This window comes from Anopheles coluzzii, chromosome 3 (assembly GCF_943734685.1).
Source record: "Anopheles coluzzii chromosome 3, AcolN3, whole genome shotgun sequence".
Classification (NCBI taxonomy): domain Eukaryota; kingdom Metazoa; phylum Arthropoda; class Insecta; order Diptera; family Culicidae; genus Anopheles; species Anopheles coluzzii.
The window spans coordinates 61,084,401-61,111,712 of NC_064671.1; the positions used below are offsets into that span (position 1 = coordinate 61,084,401).

General features: G+C 39.5%; 1 protein-coding gene across 1 annotated transcript in view; it reads left to right on the forward strand.

Moving 5' to 3' along the window:
* Nucleotides 1-22,465, forward strand: part of LOC120956771 (tetraspanin-2A) — a 58,854-nt gene extending 36,389 nt beyond the window's left edge. The window contains exons 3-5 of the mRNA XM_040378497.2: nucleotides 20,171-20,347; nucleotides 21,796-21,981; nucleotides 22,098-22,465. Coding sequence (XP_040234431.1) covers nucleotides 20,171-20,347; nucleotides 21,796-21,981; nucleotides 22,098-22,172 — 438 coding nt within the window. The 3' untranslated portion in view covers nucleotides 22,173-22,465. The remainder of the gene's footprint in view (nucleotides 1-20,170; nucleotides 20,348-21,795; nucleotides 21,982-22,097) is intronic.
* Nucleotides 22,466-27,312: the final 4,847 nt, after the last annotated feature.

The window sequence follows — 27,312 nt, forward strand, 5'->3', positions numbered from 1 at the left end:
AAGTCATTAATGATGATAGTGGCTTGCTTAAATTTAGTCCCAGATCAAGCTTTAACTAAAAGTTTTATTATTTATTTTATCGAGAAAAATAATTATATTCACTTAGTTTATTTATTATTTATTACTCATTTTTCATGCTGTCCTGCTTTACATGGTCATCTCTTAAGGAATGTTGCAAAAGCATAAAACAATGACTAAAAATAGGACGATTCGTTCGAATCCGGCAATCAGGTGTCGCGCCATCATTATTTTAAATTTGCACCATTATTGGCATCTCGATAGTGACCGAAACCGCTAGGTATTTAGATTTCGCCAAATACAGTTTCTAATCAAAGAGCGTTTTCAAGATTCCTATAAGAATAGTCAACGTTTTCGCTACGCGACTAATTCAGGGCCAATAGGTGATATTCTAGTATACTAATGAATGAATCAATTGAACAACAACTTTCAATTTTTGTTTTCTGTGGAAAATTGTTCTACATTTTTCACTAAAACTGAAAAAATACTTTCAAATAAACAAATATTTTTAGTGTTTAGTGATTACAACATTGAGTAGCAACGTTGTCTCAGCTATGATGGCATTCAGAAATCAATTTGTGCGCCTTTTTTAATATTGGTATTTTAGGCAAAATAACCTAAAACCGTAATATGGCATCAGGTTTACATCATTTCTTCTACGAATTCTTGAGCATAAACTGATTATGTGTGTTTTTATTCTTTTACTCGATTTGAGTCGAAAAATTTGATTCGATTACTCTTTGAAATATAATTGAAGTATAATGGATTTTAGAAATCTGTAAGGCCGCAAATACACGGACCATAGATAGTTCCGCAGAGATATTTTAGCACTCACGTCTCATACGTCATCGAGTGCAAACGTCCTTCCGATTTCGTCCACAGTATTATCGTCGTGATTAATCTACACTATTCTGTTTGATCACTTACGACAGTCGCCACATAAACTCAACAGTTTCCCAAGTATCTTCTGCTTCAGTGAATTGTTACACTTGTTATAGTTCGGTAAACTTTCGGGTGTCAACGCATTTCATAATGACCGATATTTGCGTAACTTGTTCGCGCCCTGTGACCTCAGATAACCCGACATACACGTGTGATGGTGTTTGTAAACGCCGGTTCCACACCTCCTGTATTAGTGTTACAAGTGCCGTGTACAAGGAACTCACTAAAACAGACACACAGTGCCTGTGGTTTTGTTTGGATTGCCTAGAGTCGCGGCGTACTGGTCGATCCTTGATGCTACAAGAGCTGTCATCTGCTCTTTCATCTCCCAAAGAGCAATTAATAGAGGAGTTTGAGCGGCGCGTGGCCTCGGCTTTGGATGAAACTAAAAAAGCGTTAGCCACTGCACTTGGTGATATGGTTCCTCGAGCAATAGCCCAAACCCATTCCACTCCACTTGCACCGACAACGTCACTACGCAGACCATCACTCACCGCACACACAACACATCAACAAGACCTGTCAAACACATCGAAGCGTAGACTCATCGATCGTTCACCGCCTTCACCGAATGTGATCCCTGCACTTCTTTCGGCTACAGCAGCACCGCCAACATCGTCTCACCCTATTTTGACGGTACCTTCAGCACCACCAAAATTTTGGTTGTACCACACTCGCTCCTTCGGTATCCGAATCCGAGGTAAAGACATTCGTCAAGGAACAACTATGGACTGATGACGTCATCATCATCAAGCTGACACCGAAAGATCGTGATACTGGCACACTAACATTTGTATCCTTCAAAGTTGGGATGTCGTCAGCACTAAGGGACAAAGCACTCTCTCCGTCCACTTGGCCATGCACTATAACCTACAGGGAATTTATTGATTACCGCAAACAACAAATAACAACATCGGTTTTACGCGTGAAACCTGTCATAACCACTACCAACAATCATACACTAATAGCATCACCGCTGGCCACTGCTCACACATCCAATTTATAACCCACACATACGATCCCTCGACATCAATAACTACAACAACTGAGAGAACTCCAACAGGATATGTCAGTCGCAATAATCGCTCGTCGAAACGCAACATTTTCACGGTCTACTATCAAAATGTGCGTGGCGTTCGTACGAAACTGGATGAGTTACTTCTCGTACTCAGCGATTACATCTATGACGTCATTGTTTTTACCGAAACGTGGCTAAACGAACAAATACTGTCTTCGCTCTTCTCGGATAACAAATACAACATTTACCGTTGCGACCGCTCTCTTAATAACAGCGTACTCTCGTGGTGGTGGTATAATAATTGCGTGTGCAACGGATCTGATCACCGAATTGATTACATCTCCAGCCATCATCGAGATGGTCTGGGTAAAGATAAGCATGCAGAGAGTATCTCTATTTATAGGTGGAATTTATATCCCGCCAGGTATGATAGCAAATAACGTATTGTTAAATAGCCTTAGCGATAGTATTGATATGCGGTTCAACACCGTCTATAAAGAAACGATTCAATGTTTTTGTTAGGTGATTTCAATATGCCTTCTATTATTTGGACGCCTATTGAAAACTATTCTGTTTCAAGTAATGTACACTCATCAAGCAATGCTCAACATAATGTTTTTTGTGACATAATAACAGAGTGTAGTCTCCGTCAAATCTCAGGGATCAAAAATAGTCTGGGACGTCAATTACATCTAATTTTTGTTAATGAGAGCGCCGTTGATATAAACTCTCAGGTGCTATCGGCTGTAGAGATGACCAGATGATTATCATCCAGCTTTAGAATTCTCTCTTTCTGCAAATATTCAAAAGGCTCCGCGCTCAGTATCGTCTAATATACGTAGATATAACTTAAAAAAATGGTGATAGCATCACATGGTAGATATCGCCATCACTCTTGATAGATACAGTCAGAATCAATTCAGCCCTCTTGGGCACGCTACAGTAAGCATAGTTTCATTGTGGATCATTCTGCAGTTTATGCTTATCCGGCTAAATGCAGTGCGCACGGTTGTCTCACCTAACGCGCTATATGTTGCAGCAATGTTGCGCAATGAACCATCTCTCCCTTTAGTGCTTTGTTCCGGAAGGACATCCTGAAAAAAATCGTTACAAATTCAATTTTAATTTTCAAGCCATCTACATCCGCCTCTTTCTTGCTCGGAATTTCAGCAAAGCTTTTTAGCATATGGCCGCTTAGGGTCTCTCGGCTACATCCGCCTCTTATTGTCATGCGTTTTCCTTGTCCCGACTCAGCCAATATTGCGGAGTAGTAGATTTGTGCCGGTCCCGTGGTACGTGGTCGTCAATTCGAACGACTCAATAACATGCCCGTCATGGGTTCAAGCCCGCGCACCGGCCCCCCGTAGCAAGGATTGACTATCCGGCTACGTGGTAATGAATTAAGTCTCGAAAGTCTATACAGGCCGGCATGTCCGCATAGGACGTTACGTCAAATAGAAGAAGATTTGAGGAAGTGTACATGTTCGACGTCCTGGCAACCCGTTTTACAGGATATTCTGTACCACACTTATCTGCCGATGACGACGGTGTATGTAGTATTCGAGGTGCTTAAGCACCAATAATGAGTATGGTTGGCTTTATTAATGATTGAATGAATTGGAATATCAATTATTTCACAATTAAGCTGTTTTGCATAGTTTTCAAACATGTTTTTTTAAATATTGCCTTGAATATCTTGATTCGTGATGGGAAGGGGTATGAGATAGGACACGTTATCATCAGGTGGCTAATTTGCAACTTTCATTATTAAAAAAAATCATTATATCCAATACCATGTGTTTTCAAATCGGTTTGTGTAAACAAAACATCTAAGTAACCATTGCCCTCATTACCCGCAGGCTGGCAGTGTGGCATGGAGCAAGTCCTTTCGCAGCAACGCGCGTTGCTAAGAGAGCTCTGCTCTCAACGCTCTCACTGAATGTTTACTCTCACGTCATTGTGGCGATTTTCGATTTTATATATAGTGAGATTATCTCGGTTTTCCCCTCCTGCTGTCCCACCTATAAACCTAACAACTCCCCTCCCTGGTCTGACTCTACACTCCGCTCCCTCAAAAGAGATCGCAATCACACACTACGTAATTACATGCGACATCCTCATCATAAGCGCATATTTAAATACGCCTCTAATGCATATCGCATATATAACGGAGCTTGCTTTAGATCTTACGTCCACCGAGTACAAGCACAGTTTAAAATTCACCCTAAAGCCTTTTGGAGATATGCTGATAAACGTCGTAAATCTAATGATATCCCTTCTCATCTAACTCTTGATAATCTCTCTGCATCCGGTACTGACGGCTGCTGCAACCTTCTAGCTGAACATTTTTCAAGTGTGTGCTGAATGCTGAATCAATCAAAACCAAAGCATCAATCTCTAATAGCACTCATAACACGCCAACCAATGTAATCAACGACAGTAATCTAAACTTACACCTTAGCACAGTTTTACAAGCAATAAAAAATCTTAAACACACATATAATCCCGGTCCAGATGGCATTCCAGCAGCAGTATACAAGAAATGCAATACTGTGCTTGGTTCTCTCCTATTAAAACTGTACCGTATATCCATTAACTCATGTTCATTTCCGGACACATGGAAATTAGCTCATATTACTCCTATCCCTAAGAAAGGTAATCGCGCAAACGCTACCAATTATCGTGGAATCAGCATCCTCTGTGCAAGCTCCAAAATATTTGAATCTATAGTTCACTCACATGTCCTCTTTATTGCAAGAAACTGCATTATACCTCAGCAACACGGTTTCTTTCCTAAACGTTCTACCTTGACAAACCTTATTTCCTTGACTTCCGTTATCACCTCTAGTTTAGACAGCGGTTCTCAGGTTGTTATCATTTATACTGACTTTAAAGCAGCCTTTGACCGTATTCCTCACCCTATCCTTCTTGCGAAGCTATCCAAATTGGGTTTCATTGACTCACACATTGCTTGATTCGTTTCTCAGCAATTGCTCTTTTCGTGTTAAACTAAACTCCTGCTTTTTCAAATCCTTTTCATACAAATCGGGAGTGCCTCAATGTAGCGTGTTGAGTCCTTTATTGTTTGTTTTATTTATTAATGATGTTAACTCTGTCATTCCACACGATTGTTTTCTTTGTAATGCAGATGACCTAAATATTTTTAAATCTATATCGTCTGTTGATGACTGCGTATCGCTCCAAAACACCCTCAACCGATTTGCATCATAGTGCTCATCGAACCAGCTAGTTCTATGCCCCGAAAAATATCATGTCATGTCCTTCAGTCGTTCACGTTGTCCCGTTACGATTGCTTACAACTTCGAGGGTATAGCAATAAATCGTGTACTCTCGGTAAAAGATCTTTTAAAAAAAGATAAAAGAATTGGTGTAACTTTCGATAGCAGGTTATCATTCCTCGAACACATTGACATTACCGTTAATAAGGCTCGTAAAACAATCGGTATGATAAAACGTGTTTCAATCCGCATAACCGACCCTCTGTGTTTAAAAGCGTTATATTGTTCGTTAGTAAGACCAATTTTGGAATACTGTGTTGTTGTTTGGTGTCCCAGCTCATTTACATCGATTGACCGCATAGAAAGAGTGCAGAGATCATTTACTCGGTAAATTGTCAGCAAAATGCCCGGCTACACATCAGATACCCTACCGGACTATGAACAAAGATGCCATCTTTTGGGTTTGGACTCATTGGAGAAACGCCGTCACATTTCCCAAATAATGTTTGTTGCTTCGCTCATATCTAATGCTGTGGATTCACAAATCATTCTTTCATCCCTGCATTTATATATTCCAATTCGTTCCTTACGCCCTCGTGCTCCTTTATTTGTTCCAAATTCACGCACTTCAGTTGGCTTAAATGATCCTTTATTACGTGCTGTGAGATTGTTTAATTCCTGCGCACACCTGTTTGACCATCACCTCTCATTTTATTTTTATCATTTTATAGAAAAACATCCTTTTTAGGACTGTTTTTCGTCCTTTTCAGTGTGTACTAAAGAGTTCATTCGTGGGTTTAATGTGTGCAATAAAAGTTTTTTTAGTGTTTTATGTTGTGCTATCATTGGATTTTGGAATATATTTCAAAGTCTGTAATTATTAAGATTATTCATCCCTTTTGTGAATGAGGCTCGGTCCATTTGGGGCTTGAACCCATAACGGGCATGTCGTTAAGTCGTACGAGTTGACTACCAGACCGGCAAACATAACATAACTATAATATTGTAGTTTTATCAATTATGTAAGTGAGCCTCCGTGATCCGCGACACTCACAACGATTTATTACAACGTCTTCTATCATTCGATTCATAATGCTCCTGCACAATGCTCCAATCTATCAATTATCGTTAATTAATCGACTTCCGGATTTGTTTAAACATCTCATATTCAACATTTGAAAAGGGCTTTACAGCATCGAGTGCTTTTATTTGAAAACTACCATCAATTGTCATTTGTCACTCATAGCGGCTGGTTGTGCTTTCTCACTCTGCTATTTCCAAGTTGATTTTTACCGCGATTTTTCTTGGTGTTTAAGTGCTTGAACTGTTATAGTTCGGTTAATTTGCACTCGCGCGTTCACGTATCACAAATTTGTGCGGCACCTGTGTACGGTTCAACATATAAACATTGCGATCCGCCTGCGGTTGTTGTGACCACTCACTGTGCAGTTGAACTTTGCGCTATTTTGCGATGGCGTCCGTGATCTGTAAGAAATGTGAAGGTGCTATTACCAACGATCCAATTCCGTGCTTCGGTCTGTGTGAACACTATTACCACGATAAGTGTATTGGACTTTCAACCCCGCTCCTGCGTGATTTTAAGAAGTCACAAAATCTATTCTGGGCTTGCGCGGATTGTGCTCAGCGTTTGCGGGCCGTTGACACTTTACGCTTCTCGCACGGCCTTTCTCGTGATGCTGCCTACCTGTTGGAATCGTTGCAGTCCGATTTCCGCGATACCTCACGTTCTGTGCAGGCGACATCAGCTGGCTTGCGACTTGAACTTTCCTCTTCACTGGATTGTTTTAGAAACGAGATAGCTTTGATGAAACAGGAATCAGCATCATCAATTCGTTCCGTGAAAGATTTCATCGACTCACTTACTGCTTCTCACTCAATGGAACGCAACTACTCACAGGCTCCATTACTCACAACGCTTGATGAAGTTAAGCATGGCATCAAGGGGCTTGATCTCATGCACCGTGAGTTTCTCACTTCGTTCAACTCACTAATGAACAAGCTCAACTCTCATCTTGCCACGCATACTACTACATCGAGTGCTCACCATTCCGCGATTCCTGCTACGCTCTCAACGACCACGAATCCAGTTGCGGCCTCTAAGCTCACCCATCAAGCTGTTGGTGAGAATCCTTCCAAACGTCGATTGATGGATCGCTCTCCCGATCCGTCGCCTACCAATACCGTTACACGCGCTATGCTGTCATCGGGTACAGGGTTGTTCTGCAACAATATTACGACCGTTCCTGAACGCCCACCCCGGACTTGGGTCTTTATCTCCCGTATTGCTCCTGATACTCCGATTGAAGCGATCCGTGAAATGGCCTGTTCCAACATAGGGACAGACGACATCTTGGTATACAGCCTTGTACGACGCGACCGGGATCTTTCTACGCTCTCCTACGTATCTTTTAAAATTGGTGTACCGGATTCGCACCGGGCTATTGCTTTGGCTGCTTCAACCTGGCCTCGCGGGATCTCTTTTAAGGAGTTCATCGACCTTAATCCCCGCTCCGTCAATGTTTGGCGACCCACTACTGCAGCATCCCATGCACCTTCTGCGCCTGTTACCCGTGAATCGGATCATCATTCATCGCCGCCTTCTATCATCCACACGACACAACTGCGAAACGCTGATTTCACTATTTCGCCCGATCATGGTCCTATGAGCTTGCCTTATACGCAGTACTTTCAGCAAGCGTAAACCGGCTGATCCGGCTGAAGATTTTCATGAACTACCGACTTTACCCGAATTGATGGAAGCTAACCCTGCATCTAATACACACAATCCGTCCGACTCTCTTCCGCCGTTAATAACTTGCAGCGAGAGCACTCCCGGCGCATCTCGCTCTCTCATTCCTTCGATCGATCGACTAAACATCTACTATCAAAACGTAAGAGGATTGCGCACAAAACTAGACGAGTTACGCCTCTCTCTATCTGAGCTTGGTATGGATGTGTTGGTGCTAACTGAAACATGGCTCGATGCCTCAATTCCATCCTCTCTTATCTCGGAGGATGCGTATGTCATCTATCGCTGCGACCGAAATTCTCTCAACAGTAACCGTTGCCGTGGTGGTGGTGTACTCATTGCCTGCTCTTCCGTGCTGAACACGTCAACTTTATCACTGCCGTTCGACTCGCTGGAGTCTGTTTGGACAATTGTTAAGCTTCAAAACCTTGCAATCTATATCGGCGCCGTTTACATCCCACCCGATTTGCGTTCTTCCGAAGTAGTCCTTGACGATTTACATGAGAGTGTTAGTTACGTTGCTGGCAAACTTAAACCAAATGATCTAATGGTGTTACTTGGTGATTTTAATTCACCATCACTCTCCTGGCAACCGTCGGCATCGTGCGTTAATCAGTTCATTCCTACTGGTGTATCTCGTGAAAATGTTTCTCTGCTTGATGGAATGTCGGTAAACGGCTTGCTGCAATTATCCGGCATAAAAAATATACGCGGAAGACAATTAGATCTTCTATTTGCCAATGCTGCCTTCTTGGAGTGCTGCTCCCCCGTCATAGCTTCACCTGTACCACTCGTCGCGCTAGACAATCATCATCCTGCTCTTGAGACAAGCGTGCTCCTTACGCACTCTCGCCCTGCATCCTCCCAACGAATACCTACGGCTCGTATGTTCAATTTTAGGAAATTGGACTACCAAAAGCTTCATCGTATATTAGCCGATACCGATTGGTCCTTTATTGATGCTGACTGTAACATAAATCAAGCTGTAGCAGCGTTTACTAATGTAATCACTTCCGCCTTCCCTTCCTGCTGTCCTCTCCTTAAACCCGCTCCTAATCCTAAGTGGTCGAACAGAGCTTTACGTCTATTAAAATCGGACAAAAACCGCGCTCATCGCGCCTACCGTTTAAATAATACTTTACACAATCTTTGTGTATATAAATATGCGGCTAAGGCTTATCGTCTTCTTAATCGCCATCTGTATCGTCGCTACGTTCGGCGTCTTCAAATGCGCTTCACTATTGATCCTGGGTCATTCTTTCGTTTTGCGAACTCTCTGCGAGGCTCTACCAGCCTTCCATCCACCCTGTCTCTTGATCTGTCCTCTGCTACGTCCAATCCTGATATATGTAACCTGTTTGCCAAACATTTCTCTAGTGTATTTGTCGATCCTAGTACTTTTAAGGTTCCTTTGGACGTAGGCTTGTCTTACACGCCCTCTGATGTGATATCATGTAATTAAGTCGTTGTAAGTGAAAGCCTAGTAAAATCCGCTTTATCCAAACTTAAAACTTCGTTTTCACCAGGCCCCGATGGCATCCCTGCCTGTGTTTTGAAAAAATGTGGCAATACCCTCACTCCTATTCTCACTCGTCTTTTTTCTCGCTCGCTTAGTGTAGGGATTTTTCCTAGTCAATGGAAACTAGCTTGGCTTGTTCCCATTTATAAGAAAGGTGACCGCACACTAGCATCAAACTACAGAGGCATTTCTATTATTTGTGCGTGTTCTAAAATCCTCGAGTCAATTGTCCATTTATCTGTAATGCCTTGTGTAAAAAATTATATTTCTACGGAACAACACGGCTTTATGCCCAATCGCTCAGTGTCCACCAACCTAATGTGTTTTTTGTCTTCTCTATATCACTATCTGTCTAGTGGTAAGCAAGTAGACACTATCTATACCGATTTCAAAGCGGCATTTGACAGTATACCTCTATCATTACTTGTTGCTAAGCTTCGAAAACTAGGTTTCGGTGGCTCTATATTGCCGTGGTTCAACTCCTATCTTGAGAATCGTTCATATGCAGTTAAAATCTGTGGCTCTTTCTCTGAATGTTTTCTTAGTTCTTCGAGTGTCCCTCAAGGTAGTGTCCTTAGTCCCTTACTGTTCATTCTCTTCCTCAATGACTGTACTTCGATCCTTCCTCCTAACGGCTTCTTGCTATTTGCGGATGACGTTAAAATTTTTCTTCCTGTAACTTCTACAGCTGATTGTCTAGTCCTTCAATCCTGGCTCTGTAAATTCTCTACATGGTGTCCTTCTAACGGTTTAGTCCTGTGTCCTGAAAAATGTTCTGTCTTGTCTTTCTTCCGATCTCCTACAAGTATAACTCATGCTTATAGTGTCTGTGATGCCCCTATTCCCCGTGCGTCCTTGTCTAAGAATCTTGGCGTCTTCTTTGACCCGAGTCTTTCTTTCAAGGAGCACACGGACTATGTCATCAACAAGGCCAACAAAAGTCTTGGTTATATTTGTCGCATGTCCACTGAAATTCGTGATCCTTTTTGTCTTAAGTCCCTTTATTGTTGTTGGGTCCGTTCCGTACTGGAATATGCCTGTGTCATCTGGTCTCCTGTCCAACTATCTCTGCTCCAAAGGATTGAGAGGATCCAGAGACGTTTTACAAGGATCGTATTTCGTAGGTCGCTGGGTCATCACTCTATTCCGCTTCCTTCGTATGACGATAGATGCGCTCTATTAGGCCTTGCCAAGTTGGAGCACCGCCTCTCGGTCGCTCAGGCTTCTTTCGTCGCTGGCATATTGCTCAATACGATTGATACTCCTTCACTTCTGTCGCGCTTACATTTGTATGCACCTTGTCGCACCTTACGTTATCGTTTTCGTCTCCAGTTACCTATATGTCGTACACGTTTTGCTCGCAATGAGCCTTTTGTAAGAGCTATGTCGTCTTTTAATAGTACTTCTGATCTGTTCGATTTCAACATATCCTATCCTGTCTACCGATCCCGTCTTCGCTCCTTTTCCGTACCATAAACTCCTTCCAACTCCTTCGTGAATAATTGTACACTATAGTCAGTAAGCACTATTGCTGTAACCCAACGTGGCCGAGCAATTAATAAAATAAAAAAAATAATAATAAAAAAATAAAAAAAAAACTCATTATTCTCATTTGGCTGACTAATTGAATTTACCAAATTCAACAAAACAATAACTGTACATATATTTTCAGCAACTGTTTTCGCTGAAGTCCATTCGAATCTGTACACTCGAATTTACAAAGTGCAGTGAATATATGCAACAAAATTATCATTTGTTTGTATTGTCTTTCCCATGAAATTGGATGCATATCAAACCTGCCGCATATGTGTAACACTCCGAAATGCACAATGCAATTTAATCTGTGCTTCCTGTTTCAACACATGCACAATGACTACAGGAACAAAAAATCGAATTCCCATTGATAATGCATTCCTTTGAAAAGCTTCTTTACTCTAGCGTCTGTCTCACGGTATGCCTTGTTTTCGATTTCACCTTCAACAATCCAGTTCGCCCATACGGACACACTAGCATGCTGTCAATGTTCGTTTCCCTAAAATCGTTTCATTTTAAACAGGGATTTTGTGTTTGCCGTTTCGTTGAAATCCTTTCCGTTCAATGATGCCTTCCATACCAATGCTTTCATTTTTTTTTTGTAAGCTCCTTTTGTTGTCGAAGGAACATACATCCATCGACATGGAATTTGTCTTTCTAAGCTTTTGCTTTCAATTTAGCTAAAGCCCCGCACACTACTACTTTGCTCCTTTTGCCTTGCTTACGTTTGTGGTTTGAATTTTTGGAATGCAAAATGTTTCCTCCAACAACTTTTTCTACGATTCGGAGCATACCATTCGTTCGAGTGAAGCAAAGGCAGCCATAGAACGAGCATCGTCTGAAGCAGGATGTCTCTTACTTACGTATACACATACGTGTGTATGTGTATATGTGTTTGAGCTACGATATAGGTGTTTTTGTGCCAGTATCAAGGTGCTTCGGAAAATGAACCCGGTTTCATTGTAATACCAATGTAAAAGTGCATGTTATCAACCAGGAAAAAGTGTCAGGAGGTATACCAGCTTATGCCAGTTTGATTTGTGTTTCCCTTTTCAGCAATGACCTTTCAGATCTCCTACCGCACTGTATTGAGGCCATGTATGCCAAAAAGCAGATGCAATGATTTATAAATTTCTAAGCAAAGCTATCCTGAACTTCATTCCTATTTTCGATCGATCCATTTCGTTATCGCTGGGAAATTGTCGATGAAGTTGCACTCACAAAACCACAGGCAATTCATTCTAGCATTCAATCCAAGCTGCACTTCATTTAATGCATTTTATCGATTTAATTTAAGCCGCTTCTGTGAAATGATGTTGTCGTTGCAGGATTATTCTAAAGATACCTTTTGTTTTATTTTTAAATTCATTTCTCAGAGGACAGCAATTTAATAAGCAATACAGAGTTTCCCACGATTTATTGGTCGGTTCCCATCAATTTTTGGTGGGTTCCCATATTTTTTGGTGCGTTCTTACGATTTTTTGATCGTTTCCCTGAATTTTTTGGTAAAATTGTATTGATATCCAATCGGAAAATTATGGGAACGAACCAAAAATCTATGGGATACGACCAAAACATCGTGGGAACGCACCAAAAATATCATGAGAACTGACCAATAAATCGTCGAAATCCTGTATAACGATATATAAGCAAGGCTGAAAAATGGTCTACTTTAAATGACATTTTATTTGAAAACAAAAACTATTTGGAGTTGATGAAAAAAAAACTAACAGTAAGAAAAAAATAATTCCAATCAACGCTCTTTGTTTCAATTTAAAGAACCGTTTACCATCAAAGGATTCGAATTTTCGTTAAATAAAATTAATCGAGACAATTATCAAAAAAAAAATTAATCTCGTTTCATACCCAAATACAAGCTACGATATTAAACAAACCTTGCCGAGCGATTGCCGATCGCTTGCGAGCAGGCGTATATCGTCAACCTAAAACGGTTGTAGAAATATAATTTCACTCAAAGCTAAAGCTTGTTTAAGCTTGCAATCTGCTTCTTCAATACTTCAAACGCTCGCTTTAATGAGCATCAAATTCCTGAAAGGACTCTCTGCTGTTAACTGTTGTTGTGCCTAACCCTACGTTGTCTTTCTTGAGGTACCATCTGTGCAAACACTCTCCAGCACTACCCACACGCAATCGGTTTCAAATTGCGCACCGGAGAAGTCACAAGATGTCTAGCCCTAGACGAAAAGCATCGCTTTTTAAGAAAATAAACACAACTTCCCTATCGTCCATCAGCTCTACCATCGCTTGACCACAGTATACCATAGCGGAAAGTTTCAGCCTCGGGAGAAAGCCCAACTTCCCTGTCCCCGGGTGAAGGTAGGGTGGTGTGTGAGTCAAAGACCAAAGCTGGGATAAACATGCTGATTATATCATAAACTCCAAATGTCTCTCCATCCCGTCGTCCAGATTGCCAACCCCCTTGCACAAAGATGCTTGTGGTTTCAACAATTTACACCGGCCGACCATCGGTCAACCGTTGTTCGCCTGTTTGCCGGTTGGTTTATTTGTTTGTTTGGCTTGCTATTTGATTATTTGCCATTGGGGAATATTTCTCGGTACCGCAACCGTCAAAGTTGGGATGACTTTTCCTTGTTCACATTGCTTCGTGGTAAAGCTAGTCAGGCAAGCAAAACATTTTTGTCAATTTGGGTGGAATTTTATATTCTTGCAAGCGATGGTGATTTGTTTGTTTCAAAGATCGTAAATATAAAGCCATCTTAGTAAATGTCAACCTAACCCGGTTACAAAATTTATCCTTAATCCTATGACCGAATTTTGACACGTTAAATTTTACTCCAACCCGAGCGTTCAATGTTCAAAATATTCAAACTATATATTCTACAAATTATTAATACCTATGCCTTGCCCTTGGAACCATACATCACGAATGGCAATCATAATATCAGTTTTCCGACATGAAATCGAGGGAAGAAACCAACTATCATGCAGATCATAATGGTTGAATAAAATACCTCAGCAATCCGATTGTAAATCGCTTCAGTGATTTTTTATTCTTAAAAGTACTGCAATTCAAGTGATTCCCTGTCTTCGCAATAATACTCAGCAGTTCGCTGGCATATCAAGTGGATGGGAAGAAGGTCCAATGGATGTTTATTTGAATAGTTGTCTAGTGCTTCGCAAACACTACCGTGTTACGAGAATTGAAAAATAGATACTTCTAGAAAAATCTAGAAAATTCTAGAAAAATAGATACCCCTTTGCCTACAAATATGAACCAGCAGCATATTTTATATATCTGTGTTGAAAGTTGTAACTCAGTTTTGACTCTCCACCGATGGGAAAGGAGACAATCTGGATAAGCAATTCTCCAAAGCCCAATTTCTCTCTATGACTACTTTTGGCATTTTAGAATGCATAGTCATGAATAGATTATAATTAACAATAAAGAATCACAACAAAAATATTTCAAGGATTCTATCAAACAGATAAAAACTGTCTAGATTTCTCGCACACTATGCATCGTGCATTACAAAAAACTATGTAACTTTCAGTAGAAAGAATGAGATTCTTCTTTTTTCTGGGCAGTCATGCTGGTCTTCTGAAACTGGATAGTGGTAGGAGGAAGCGATTCTGGTTGAGAATCGATTCTGTCCGGTCCTGTAGGAGCCAAAGCATCTATCGAATAATCCAATCTGGTGGTACGACTGACAGAGCCATAACTCCGAAGAATATAATTTAAGAGGAATACGGTTATGACGTGCTTATTTATAGATCAGTTAACATTTCGGTGATATATTTTAAAACTATGTCTTGATTATAATACACCAGACCAGAAATTCAAAAAACAAAACCCTTTTTAGTTATTCATTGTACACCGCAAAAATCAATTATTTTGCCATTTTGAGCAAAGTGTTTGTCACACCAGTTTTATAAATTGGACACGAAGTATGTCTGCCATAGCAAAAATAGAGCATATAGTAAGTTTAAGTTCAGGATAGTTATTGAATGCCTATCATCCATTCGCTGTTTGATACACGAGAAGTTAAATTAAAGTACAAGAAAATGTTCACGAAATCATCAATGTTAAGGTGTCCAACGTAAAGCCATACGTCATTCAATAATTGGTCTTCGTTCATGACGGGGAAAGGGTAAAAGACGAGAACGAGCAACGTGCGGTCCAGTCCCACACAGTTCCGGTGTAGAGATTCATTCATTCCCCTCTGGCACCTTTTTGGTTGCCTTTAACAATGCGAACGATTGATACTGCGATGCATCCGGTGCTGCACATGGTGATGATTAATTAATTAAGTTTTCCAAATGGATTTATGAATAATGAGCAGTTGTCAGTCGACCGATGTCTGCCGTATGAAATTCAGCAACCAACGTCAAAGAAAGGCATGATGCACGGCTGGTACCATAGAGCAAGGATCTCTGCAATGATCCCCCAGACAGATGGAAGGTGAACAGACAATTGGTATCCATGCTCGTTCATTGCACTCTCGAAACGAACAATTTACCATCGGCCAGATCAGCTCGTTCGGGAGGAGATGCCAGCTTCTTGTTTCCACTCAATCAATTTAGCTCGAAGAAAACAGGACAAAAAAAAACTCCCATTACCCCAGAATGTTCGTTTTGAAGCACAAACGTGAAGGGGAAAACCCGCTTTACACTCAGACACTAAATGTGAACGTTAAAGGGCTACAGATGAGTGCAAAAAAAACCTGGCCCTCCCTGGAGCGACAACAATTCGTCGGACAGGACAGAACTGGACTGATAAAACGGGTTGGCAGTACACAGACCTGTTGTACGGACGGGTCGGTAGGAGATGATGAAAAATGACAAAAATTTCCAATCACATCACGGAAATTGGTTTTCATAACATCCGGTACGGGTGTGGGCGCTGGGAAGGCGAAAATCAAGTAGCAGCAAATCAGGACACTCTTTCCGTATGCTTCCTTGACCGCTTCGCTGGGGGAAAGGAGTGTGCTGGTTGGCAGTGATCACATTCCCGTCTGAAGCTTTCACCACAAATGGTAAGGGAAAGAGAAAATGTGAAAAAAAAACTGAAACCATCAATGCAAGAATACTTTCCGTCTGGTCGAAAGGTTTCAGGGCCGCCAACACAGAATGCTGCCCGATGTAGGCTTCGTTCTGATCTGGAGGAAAGGAAAAAAAACCAAACAAAACAGCTGAAGCAAAAAGGCAGAAAGAAGATGAAACAAGAAGGGAAGCGGTTTAATTTTTTTTTTGTAAATCATTGTTTCGCTGGCTTTAGTCCGTGTGTTTTTCTCACCGTGCATCGACTTGCCTCTAAGCCGAGAGTCAGAGCTACTTGCTTCCTGAGAAAGCATATCAAATGCCGCATCGAAGCGTCGCATTGCCCCCGGCTATTGAGGTTTCTTTCTGGTGATTTCTGGTGGTTTATGTTGTTTTTTCTTGTGGACACCGTTCAGAGACGGTTAAAAAGTGGACAATAATACGCACTGGCTGGAAGGTGTGCGGTTTTTTCTCCAATTTTTTGATATTTTTAAATCATTTGCCAATTCCGCCCGTCCAGTCACACGAAATAAGTTATCTCGTGAAAATCCTAGCAGAAGATGAAAAGTCAAAAGACTCAAATAATTTCATCAGGTTCATGTAATACAACATGCCTTTGAAGGATCGTTAATCTATTCTTCGCAACATGGATCTATGTTTTTAAAACGTAAATAGTTTAATTGCGTTACAATAGTTTCTTTGAGTTTTGCATAATATTTCAAACTATTTTTCCATTTGTATGATATAGTATTTACTCCAATGAAAACAAGTTTCACAAATAGTACCTCAGTGTAATCCATTATTTTGGTCTTAATTTTCGAAATTTTCATCTTTATTCTACAACCACTTGGCCTATATTATATTGTAAAAGCACTTTCATTTCTTGCTACTCGTTATTCATTATTTACACAAGAACAAGACTTTCGTAAGAAGTAAACTGATACACCCCGGAAGGCTGCTTCCCAAATAGATCAACCACAAGCACGGTCATTGCCATCACAATGGAGTTTCTGCATAGCACCGTTCAAGATTGTAAAATGATCATAAGATGGCAAGATAGTGAAAGCGAGAGGCATATTGACTCATTGCTCAAGAAAATACTCTTTCATTCCTTTTGAAGCTCCTACTGCCCAAGCTTATCGTATTCGTTGCACCATCGAGCAGTATGGCAGGATCAATCCACTAGCCTGATGTCAAACTTCATAACCAACGAGTATCATAACCATCACGAAACACGGAAGTGTCCTCTGGTGGGCTTTTGCTTCGAAGGCTTTTTTCAATATGCATGATCTTGCCTACCTCAAGGGATGGGATCCAAGAATGGGCCACCATCGTGGCAGGTTACCGGCAGGTTGTCTTCGTTTCGTAACCGATGGCTTATGTAACGATGAACTAGCAATAAAAGAAACCCACCTTGTTCCATTTCGCAACGAGCCTCGCAAGACGATGCCGCAGGAGAAAGAGCTATTCCCATACTGAGGCACTTCTCCTTCATGCAACAGGCCATACAGCAGGGCGTACACTTTGATGTTGTAACATAATTTGTAAGAATAATATTCCGTTCCATTGGCAGAAGGTGGAACTTCATTTGCTGGAGCTTCATGCCGCTACGTAGGGTTGAGTAGTTGCGGCCCCTTAATTTACCCACTTGTCAACCGGTACAACGCCGCAGTACGGATGAAAAGCAGTGTGGTGTGGAAAAGCATTGAAAAGTGTTCGGTTATATGATGATGAAGCCATTCCGTCGCTTGTAATCGACCGAAACGTGCTGTGAGATAGGCATAATTTTGTCACAGGAAAGCTGAAATGGCTTCTTAAATATTCAAATGACTCAATCTACCATACGGTACATGTATAATTCAACCTTAAGGAAGCTTTCTTTTATAAGCTGTGTGTGGAATAAAGTAGACGCTCATGTGGGATCAATGTACGCATTGAATATGATTTCAATAGGGAACAAATCAATAGCAGCTCAAGTTTTGCAAAAAGTTGGGTTACAATTTCTCAAGTATTCCTTTAGTGTTTACACTTTGAATGCTTTGCCGTATTGCTTAAGGTTTCCTTATTGAAAAAAAAAATAAAAAGTTTAATTGAAACAGAAATAAATTGTACGTGTTACGTTATTACATTACAACAAAGTATTAAGAAAAAAATGTGCAGTTTTTACTTTAACAGCCAACCTACAATGCAAAATCATTTTCTTCAAAAAAAGAGGTATCTATCAATATTTGCAATGCAGTCCTTTAAAGAAATGCATTCATGTTTCAAATCCCGCCTAGCGGCACCATTTCGAAGACCACTAGCGAAATGATTTCGATGAATAGGATATACCATTACCATCTCCGACCATTTACACACAAAAAAACGAACGTTTTGCCTATATTAATTCTATTTGACGACTGGTTCAATTCACTTGATGGAGGCTATATTGGATTCCCTTTAGTTGGTACGATCAGCTTTCGCGATATTCATCATCGAGTGGACGGTCTGTGCCACTGAATCGCCCACATCGTGCTGCTATTGAGCAAAAATTGAATGGCTATAGTTGATTGAATTTTTCAACGAATGCTTCTATGCTTGATGGAAGCTCATTCATGGGGTACTTGAATGCATGCACCTGCGTGAAGATCGTGTAATTTTATCGAATTCTTTTAGCTTCTGGCCAGTGTGGGCCGAGACTATAGCCCTGTGCGAATAAAATGCTTATCGCACAAGAAAGTCGTTTCTTTACGAGCTCATGTAACCCAATTCGTATTAAGCAATTTGTACACCAATCATAAATGATCCCGAGCTCATCTATTCTTCGTAGAATAATATTGTACTTATGCAACTGTTGACGGCATCTTTGTAGTAATTGTGTAATTTCAGTAATAATTTCACATCTGTGTATGTAAATGTAAAGTGTTTGATACAAATCGAAGTATTTTTTTAATTTTTCGACTTAAATGAATGTTTTTAGAACGACAATGAATCGACGATTTTCACTCATTTTTTTACATTGAATAGTTCCATTATGTCAAACATGCAATTCCATATAGCAAAACGATACAGAGCTCGATCCACTCCACAATACTTCTCCGTGCTATCGTTAATAATGTTTTCATTGTAATTTATGCCCAATCTCTGTGGGAAGCTCCTACCGGACACAATCCGTCGTAATCGATGGTAAACGGACGCTTTCCAATCAACCAAGACACACACAAACGCACATACACATACCAACCGCTGCCCGGAAGGTAGCTCTCGTTCGTTCGATTGTATTTTAATCGGCTAGAGCCCGGTGATGGCCCGGAGGAGATATTTGACAGGCGGCAGGATAATCGGCCCCGTTACATGGCTTAATCATGTTCGTAATTGTGCAATTTTCATCGCATCGATTCTCACGTCAATTGATCAGCAGGGATCGGTAAAGGGATGATGGTTTCCACGTATCGGTGAATAAAAATGTGCTGGGAAGGGGTTGGAAGCATTTTATAGAACGGAAAAGAGGTGTTTAATTTTTTCCTGGCAGCAGCGTCGTTTCTGATTGAAACATCATAATTGATAAGCTACTGATAATTAATTCTTCGTGGAGGAATATACTCTTCATCAAAACTTTGACGTTGCATATAGTTCGTAGAATCAAATGTCTGTGACTTACAGTATATATGCCTATATTTTTGAAAACAGAGCGTGAAGTTAAGCTATTAAAATTATAATAAAATCGATGAACAAAAATTAGGGTAATTGTTTATTTGTTTATTTGTTTATTTGTAAATGTTAAGTGATTGGCCATCATTGACCTTATCACTGATCTTATAAACTTAACATATAATAACATAAAGCAATTGTGACATTAAATTAACCATTTACTTGTTATATAACTGACTGACTTTTATTTTACAATCAAGCCACTTAATAATCAGGATAATTTTAATTTGTAATTCTTTTGAAATTTCAATCTGTCATGATGACAAGAAAAACTATTGATTTGTTTTATTTTGATCTTTTTTTAGTTTTTTGCATAAATGTTTATTATTTAAAAAAAATGTTTATTTAAATGTAGCCACAAGTGCGGATAACGTCATGAAGTTTCCCTCTAATTTTGTCTATCTCTTTTCTTTTCTTTCTAGTTCATCGGCACACAAGTATTTCTGTTCGTTCTGACCGTGATTGGTTCGGCCATTCTGCTTGACTACTCGACCATGAACTCCAGCATCCAGCCGCTGATTCGTCAAACGATGCTCCGCTTCATCGTCACTTCCGAACATCCGCATTCATCTGCCGCACTAAAGCTGATCCAAGAAAGCGTACGTATATTCATGATTCAGCCTCAGTCTGTATTTCACTCCCCAGTTTCCAATGAGTTCTCATTCTCTATCAGCAATCCCTAAGGTTCTCGAATTCCCCGGTGTTCCTAATGTGTTGCCTTTTGTCTTTTGCGTGGAGAATAGCTCACCCTATATCGAATGTACAGTTCATTAATCGATTATTGAAATCAAACACTTCCCATCACTACCACGCTATGCGTAATTTGAGAAGCATTCGTTGTATGTTGCTCTTATGGTTCTTTTGTATCACTTCATTCCATCCAAAGAAAGAAAATGTATACTCGAGGGAAATGGTAGAAATTAATACTGAAATACGATTCCTTGATGCATATTTGATGGGTGAATATTCACCCATCGATACTGCATGGAGATGCATGATTATTCCCTGCATGTCTATGAAATGGATAAGTTATGAAAAGCCACTGAACGCGCCAGCACCTATAAGGTTGATCCAGAATACTTATCAGGCATGGCCTCCGAAGAAAGTCCCTTTGCAGTTATGGACTATCAGATGGCGAGGTACTAATAAAGTGCATAAAGCCTACAGTTTGTTCATAGGATCATTTTTATGAAAGTTTAAACTTGGCTTAATTAGGCTTACAAGGTGGTTTGTGTCTCATGATATATTTATTATTTTTTATGTGTTCCTGTAGAAAGTTTTTTTCACAAAACTAAAAATATTTTCTTACCGCAACCAACCAAAAAGATCTCATAGACGATATGTTGATAATAAGCAAAAAAAAAACAAAATTACAAGTCATATGCAACATTTTTGCAACTCAATATTTCTTTGGGCTCCAAGTTTCTTCAAACGAGCTGTGATAAAGAAAGGAAGTAAAAACAACGAATTATAAATAAAAAGTTATATCTGACCTAATATTTCAGTACATGGAAAGTAAAGTTTAGTATTGCATTCAACTTTTATGTTTTTAAACTAGTTTACTTTGCAACATAATCAACTTTATCGATAAGACGTTTTTGATCGATTTTCATCTGTAACTAATTATAAACTATCTGCTGGTATGCAATGCTTTGCATTAATCGATCATTTCTTTTATAGCACTTTTCATTTCTCGATACCTTTTTCATGGGCAAGCATAAACACTAATTAAAACGATTCTTTTTGTGCTTACCTGGGCATGATTCGCTGTTAGTATACCTTTTCCTTATATCCCGTACTTCCACGATGAATAAATAAACAGTAAAACTATAAAACATTACATGTATAACAGCTACTATCAGAAATAGCACTTCCCACGATACCGATCGTTCCCACAAATCGATTTCGCTGATGAAAGATACTTCTGTAAAGATTTCAATATAGTGAATTGCTACTGTAAAATAAAGTGTAGCACTCATGGAGCACCCATTGATCACAAGATCTGAGCAGATTTTTTTATCGTACGGTGTCTCGTTGTTCGATACAGATTGGTTGCTGTGGAGCGGACGGACCGAACGACTACATGGTGATGCGTCAACCCTTGCCACTGGAGTGTCGTGACACCGTTACCGGCAATGCGTTCTTCAATGGATGCGTCAACGAGCTGACCTGGTTCCTGGAAGATAAGTCCATCTGGGCCGCCATCATGGCTATGATACTGGCTGCCGTACACGTGAGATTTTTGTTTTTTTTTTTCAATCGAATTTGCTATTAAATATGTACCCGCTATCTTTCTTAAACATCTCTTTCCCTTATTTTCTTTATACTAACACGAACAAAAATAACCAGACCTGCAATGCCGTGCTTGGAATCGTGCTGGTGCAAGCGCTCAGACGCGAGGAGGAAGCAATGAACCGACGCTAAATGCAGGATCCAGCAAGTAGAAGCGCATTTACGCGTGACAGCAGTGAAGGAACCTTACTTACATTCCAAATCCAGAACCAGGAGCATAGAGCTATGACACGCTTGCAAGGGAATGAGTTGTTTTAATTAATTCTACAGTATTTAGATGTCCGAGCTATCTTTGCCATGTTTTACACTTACTTTACATCGTCCATAGGTACTATAGATTAATCGAACAATGTCAGCAATGTCACCCAACCGAACACGTTTGGTGTATCTATAATAAATAAAGGCTAGATTTAGTGGAGACTTAACCATCTTATTTATTTCCACACTTGTGTTTCTCTCTTTTCTTCCTGATCGGCCCATAATTTTCCAAAACACAAATTATGCAGCTTTACCCGCTTGTTTTCCATAAATTAGCATTTTGTTTCGAAGGGGATAACACTGATAAACAAAGAGAAAACATTGCATCGGTAAATAGCTTTATCAAGCACAGCCCAAGCCACAAATCTATAAGACGTGGCAGAGTAAAAAAACCAGAATCACTCACCCACCATTTTCAAATAAAAGTTAAACAACTACCCAAACCGTTAGAGAAAAAAGATTCCTTCATTGTCGTTCAACCCTGCTAAAAGCGAACCATGGGAGCGAAAAATTAAAATAAACCCCCACAAACAAAGCCTTCGCTCGACAGAGAATCGCGTGTAAATCCTTTTACACCAACCATACCTTTTCCGTTTCGACCTTCCCCCCCCCCGGTTCCGGTAAAACGAAAGCTAATATTGTAGGTAATAATTTGCATAATTTTTCCTCACACAATCGGTTACCACCTTTTTCAGAGTCTTGGTGAGTGTTTCTATATTTTTTTCTGCTTTCAATGCTATTGTTTCCCGTCGGCGTCACACCAGATGTTACCAGGTTGAAGAGGCCCTTATTTGCATCTTTGTTTATGGTAGAAGTATACATTCTTTCTTGCGAGAGATATGCCAACCGCTCTTCGTCTTCCCTGTGTAAAGCGAAAGTTTGTCTTCTCTAGCTCACCCTTTGAAGGTCACAATCGCACAACGACAACTTAAAACCGTGTTTTCTTTGTGCTAGACGCCAAGGTAAGAAAAACGAGTAGATTTAACGGAGCCAGAGGATTTTCAAGTGTGCTTTTAAAGCCATGCTTCATGGAATTCCACTAGCTATCCGTGAAAATTTGCTCCGAGGGGCTATGTACTATTCTCATCCGCATTCTATCCACAAAGAGGAGTTAAGATATCAATTATGGGTTTGAATAAAATATGAGGCTTTTTCAAACAGCAATTATGTTGTGAGTTTTTCATCAATACTTTTTCCGACCGTACCACCATACCATATCAAAACCTACTTTACATACTTTTCAAAATCTTTCCGAGAGAGAAATGGAATAAGTAACCCATTTTATTTGTTTGAAAATAATAATTTTATTCTGTTGAAAGCGACATTTATATAGTTTAACGTACAAGTACGGATATCGGTTCCATGGTTCCATGGTATGTCGTCTTTTAATAGTACTTCTGATCTGTTCGATTTCAACATATCCTATCCTGTCTACCGATCCCGTCTTCGCTCCTTTTCCGTACCATAAACTCCTTCCAACTCCTTCGTGAATAATTGTATACTATAGTCAGTAAGCACTATTGCTGTAACCCAACGTGGCCGAGCAATTAATAAAATAAAAATAATAATAATAATAATAATAATAATAATAATAATAATAATAGTCGTAAACAACAACATGCCCGTCATAGGATCAAGCCCCTTATGGACCGTGACCTCCTTATGCGTACCCTTGGTACGGTACGGATAGGTAGTCAATAAGACATTAATAGGCCGACTGGTGGCAAAGACAGGCCTAGATCAACAACGGTTGTTACGCGAAAATAAGAAGAATATGCAAGAATCTGCTGTATTACTGCTTGTTTTGAGCGAACACGGATAGGAAAATATAAAATTATTTTCATTTCTATTACTTACTTTACTTGCTTTAACAACAAAAGACGATGTATAAAATGATAGCACACAAAACGACCATAAAACTACAAACTAAACGCTTCACACCATAATTACCAGTCATGAAACTTCAACTTCAATGATAGACAAACTGAAACTAGCCGAAGAATGTGTGCTTCTAGACAGACAAGTTCGTTGCCACGTTGGTGTTGCCGCCATTAAAACTACCTTTCAGACATAGTTATTAACTTCTATTCAGATACGCCACCCCGGTCACATAGCTAAGATCGACTTCAAGTCCCGCCGTTGTACGCCCCATGTTCCGTAGGGTGAGACGGTTTAACAATCTTCTATTTATTGCCCGTATTTTCTCCACAAAGACCCCATTCTACAGAAGAAGGTGAAGAACCTCATTAAAAGCTTGTACTCTCGACGCGCTATTCAGACGATGCTTTCATTTAGTCATAATGCGAAAGTGGATGGAAAATTCTTCACATGTGAAGCGTCTTACACGACGTTCGTGTTCTGTTACGTTGCTCTGTTGTCCTTACCGCCAATACGCTACCGGACTGACCTACTTCTAACGGCAAAACGTCGAACGAAAAGCGTCTTTCCAGCAAGCGTCGATAAAAGCTGGTTGTTGTGAGCTAGGGATGGTCAGGATTGGAGAGAACTGATAAAAGAAAATATCACACGAAGCAATCCCTTTTCGGCTTTGGTTCATGGCACCCATAGAAGTACACATGATAACTGGTTACTGGTATTTATAACCAGCGACAATGTAGACAACAGATTTTTCGCTCTAATTTTTGCAGATTTTGAAAGTTTTTCCAGATTTGTACCGACTTTTTTCTAATAAAGTTATAAAAATTAAAAATTATGTTATACCCATTCCGATGATTAAATTTGTTGGCAACAAATATTTCATGAACAATTCCTAAAAGAAATAAATCACGTTTGAGCTTTAACCACATACAAAATCGTGAATGTTTTACTCATATGTATGCAATTTAGTAACATTACTTTTTTACTTTTAAGCCATCAATCAAAGCACTTGGCAACCAATTAAGCAATTTCTTATAACAGAGGCTTATGAATCTTTGCTTATGACTATGATTTTGGTCGCTATAATGAATGGAGATTTCTATGGAGCTTGGCAGGAAGGGAATAACGGGTACTAAGGACTTGTATGACACCTTGCACTCCTCTATTAAATGGAGATTTGAACTGTACTGCTCGACATGTTGGACTTTAAACAGCACAAAAGTAAGAATTCGATAATTCAATTACAGGGTTTTCCAATTGAGTTTAGACTAGCCGCTTACTTTTTTTGAATAGTCGCAATAGATTCTTGACTAGCATCCTCTATTTTTGATTACGAGCAGTGGATTATTGACTAGGAGCAATTGATTTCAGCAGATCGGTTGCTGGCGCGGAGTGTCCAGATTGTTTTTAGAGGTTATCGGTAGGAAATCTAAAGCAAATTCGGTAATTTTCAGTAAAAACAACTTTTTATTCACTCATAAATTTTATTAAATTCCAATTTTATGGTTGAACGGGCAATACTTAGAAAAATATTTGATTTTTGGTTAGAAAAACTGAGTTTTAGTGTGTTCAAGTGTAAACCGATATTCGATCGAAAATCGATAGAACTACATCTGGTCACTCTAAAAAACTTGCCTAATCTAGCTTTTGGTTAGGTTATGCCTGTGGGTTAACTACTGCATATTTCAATTCAGCCGTTAAGTGCTTTTGTGTTGTATTGTGCATTCATAAAATCAAAACAATAGCACCAAAAACCTATCAGATAAAATATATCTTATTTTTTGGATGATATATGGCAGTAAAACAAACGCTTTTAGCTAATGGGCGGATGATATTAAATATTATCCACAGATTATTATTCAAGTCGATAAATCAATTGCTCCTAGTCAATAATCCACTGCTCGTAATCAAAAATAGAGGATGCTAGTCAAGAATCTATTGCGACTATTCAAAAAAAGTATGCGGCTAGTCTAAACTCAATTGGAAAACCCTGTAAATGACTGTGGCCCACTAAATCTTGTTAGTTGCCATAAAACTTTGCAAATGTTGCATATATCAGAGGCCTATGATCAATTGAAAATAATCTTCTAAAGTTTTTTCATTACTTTTTCTTACATCAAAGTTTTACCTTTTGTAACGAAACTATCATCCCAAAATGAAATGGAAAGAACTGCTAACGATCTAAATTTTGGAACACATAATATTATGTAAAAACTAAGCAATAGCCCGTACTACTATTTTCAGTGGCATTTTGGCCCGCGAGGACAAATGAGTTTGAGATCGCTGGTGTATTCGCTCCTGTGCCTTAAAATTAAGCATAAGACGCCATTGACATTATTTGTAGATCCCTCGAACCAATTGGGTTCGAAGGAGAAACTAATTAGATCTACCGCTTGGTAAATGAAAAAACAATATTGAAGACTCTTATAAATTGTTAATTGTTAAAAGAAAGTTGTAAAATGTTGAACGTCTTGGAAAAAAAGAACTCTGCGAAAAAGAACCTTAAAAGATTATTGTTAATTATTATTAACGACCGATTCGATCGCAAGGTGTTCATTCAAAGTTCATTCTTTCTCCTAACCCCGAGACAAGCGACGGATTTTTAGCTTCGCAAATAAAAATATCGATGCTTAAAAAACGCTTGATTTGATAAAAACAATTTACTTGGGCTGAAAGAAAGAATCCTGTTGCAGTTCGCAACAATTATAGTACCGTGCGTTGTATGTATAAGATGATATTAGATGAGCAATCCACAAACACAATCAGCATTTGACAAATTTAGCAATTACAGATTTACAATACGGTATAACCACACACATAATTGTATGTGTAAAATGATTCTTCCATCTTAATTTTTTCTATTTTTTAATGCTTCTCTCTACGAAATTATCATGTCACATCAAAACACCCGTATACGTTTTCTTTCTCTCTCAGGGTATTGATAGCGTTAGGAAGCTTTACTGGCTTTTGAATATACTTCAATATTTCATACCATCGCCATTGTTTTTTTTTTATTTGTATAAGATCTGGTGCGTATACATGAGATTCGTTCTTCTTCATTTAAAAATATTTTTCATATAGACTTTGGAGAGAAATAAATAAACATGTCTTCCACCTTTTATTTTAGTGCAAGCAG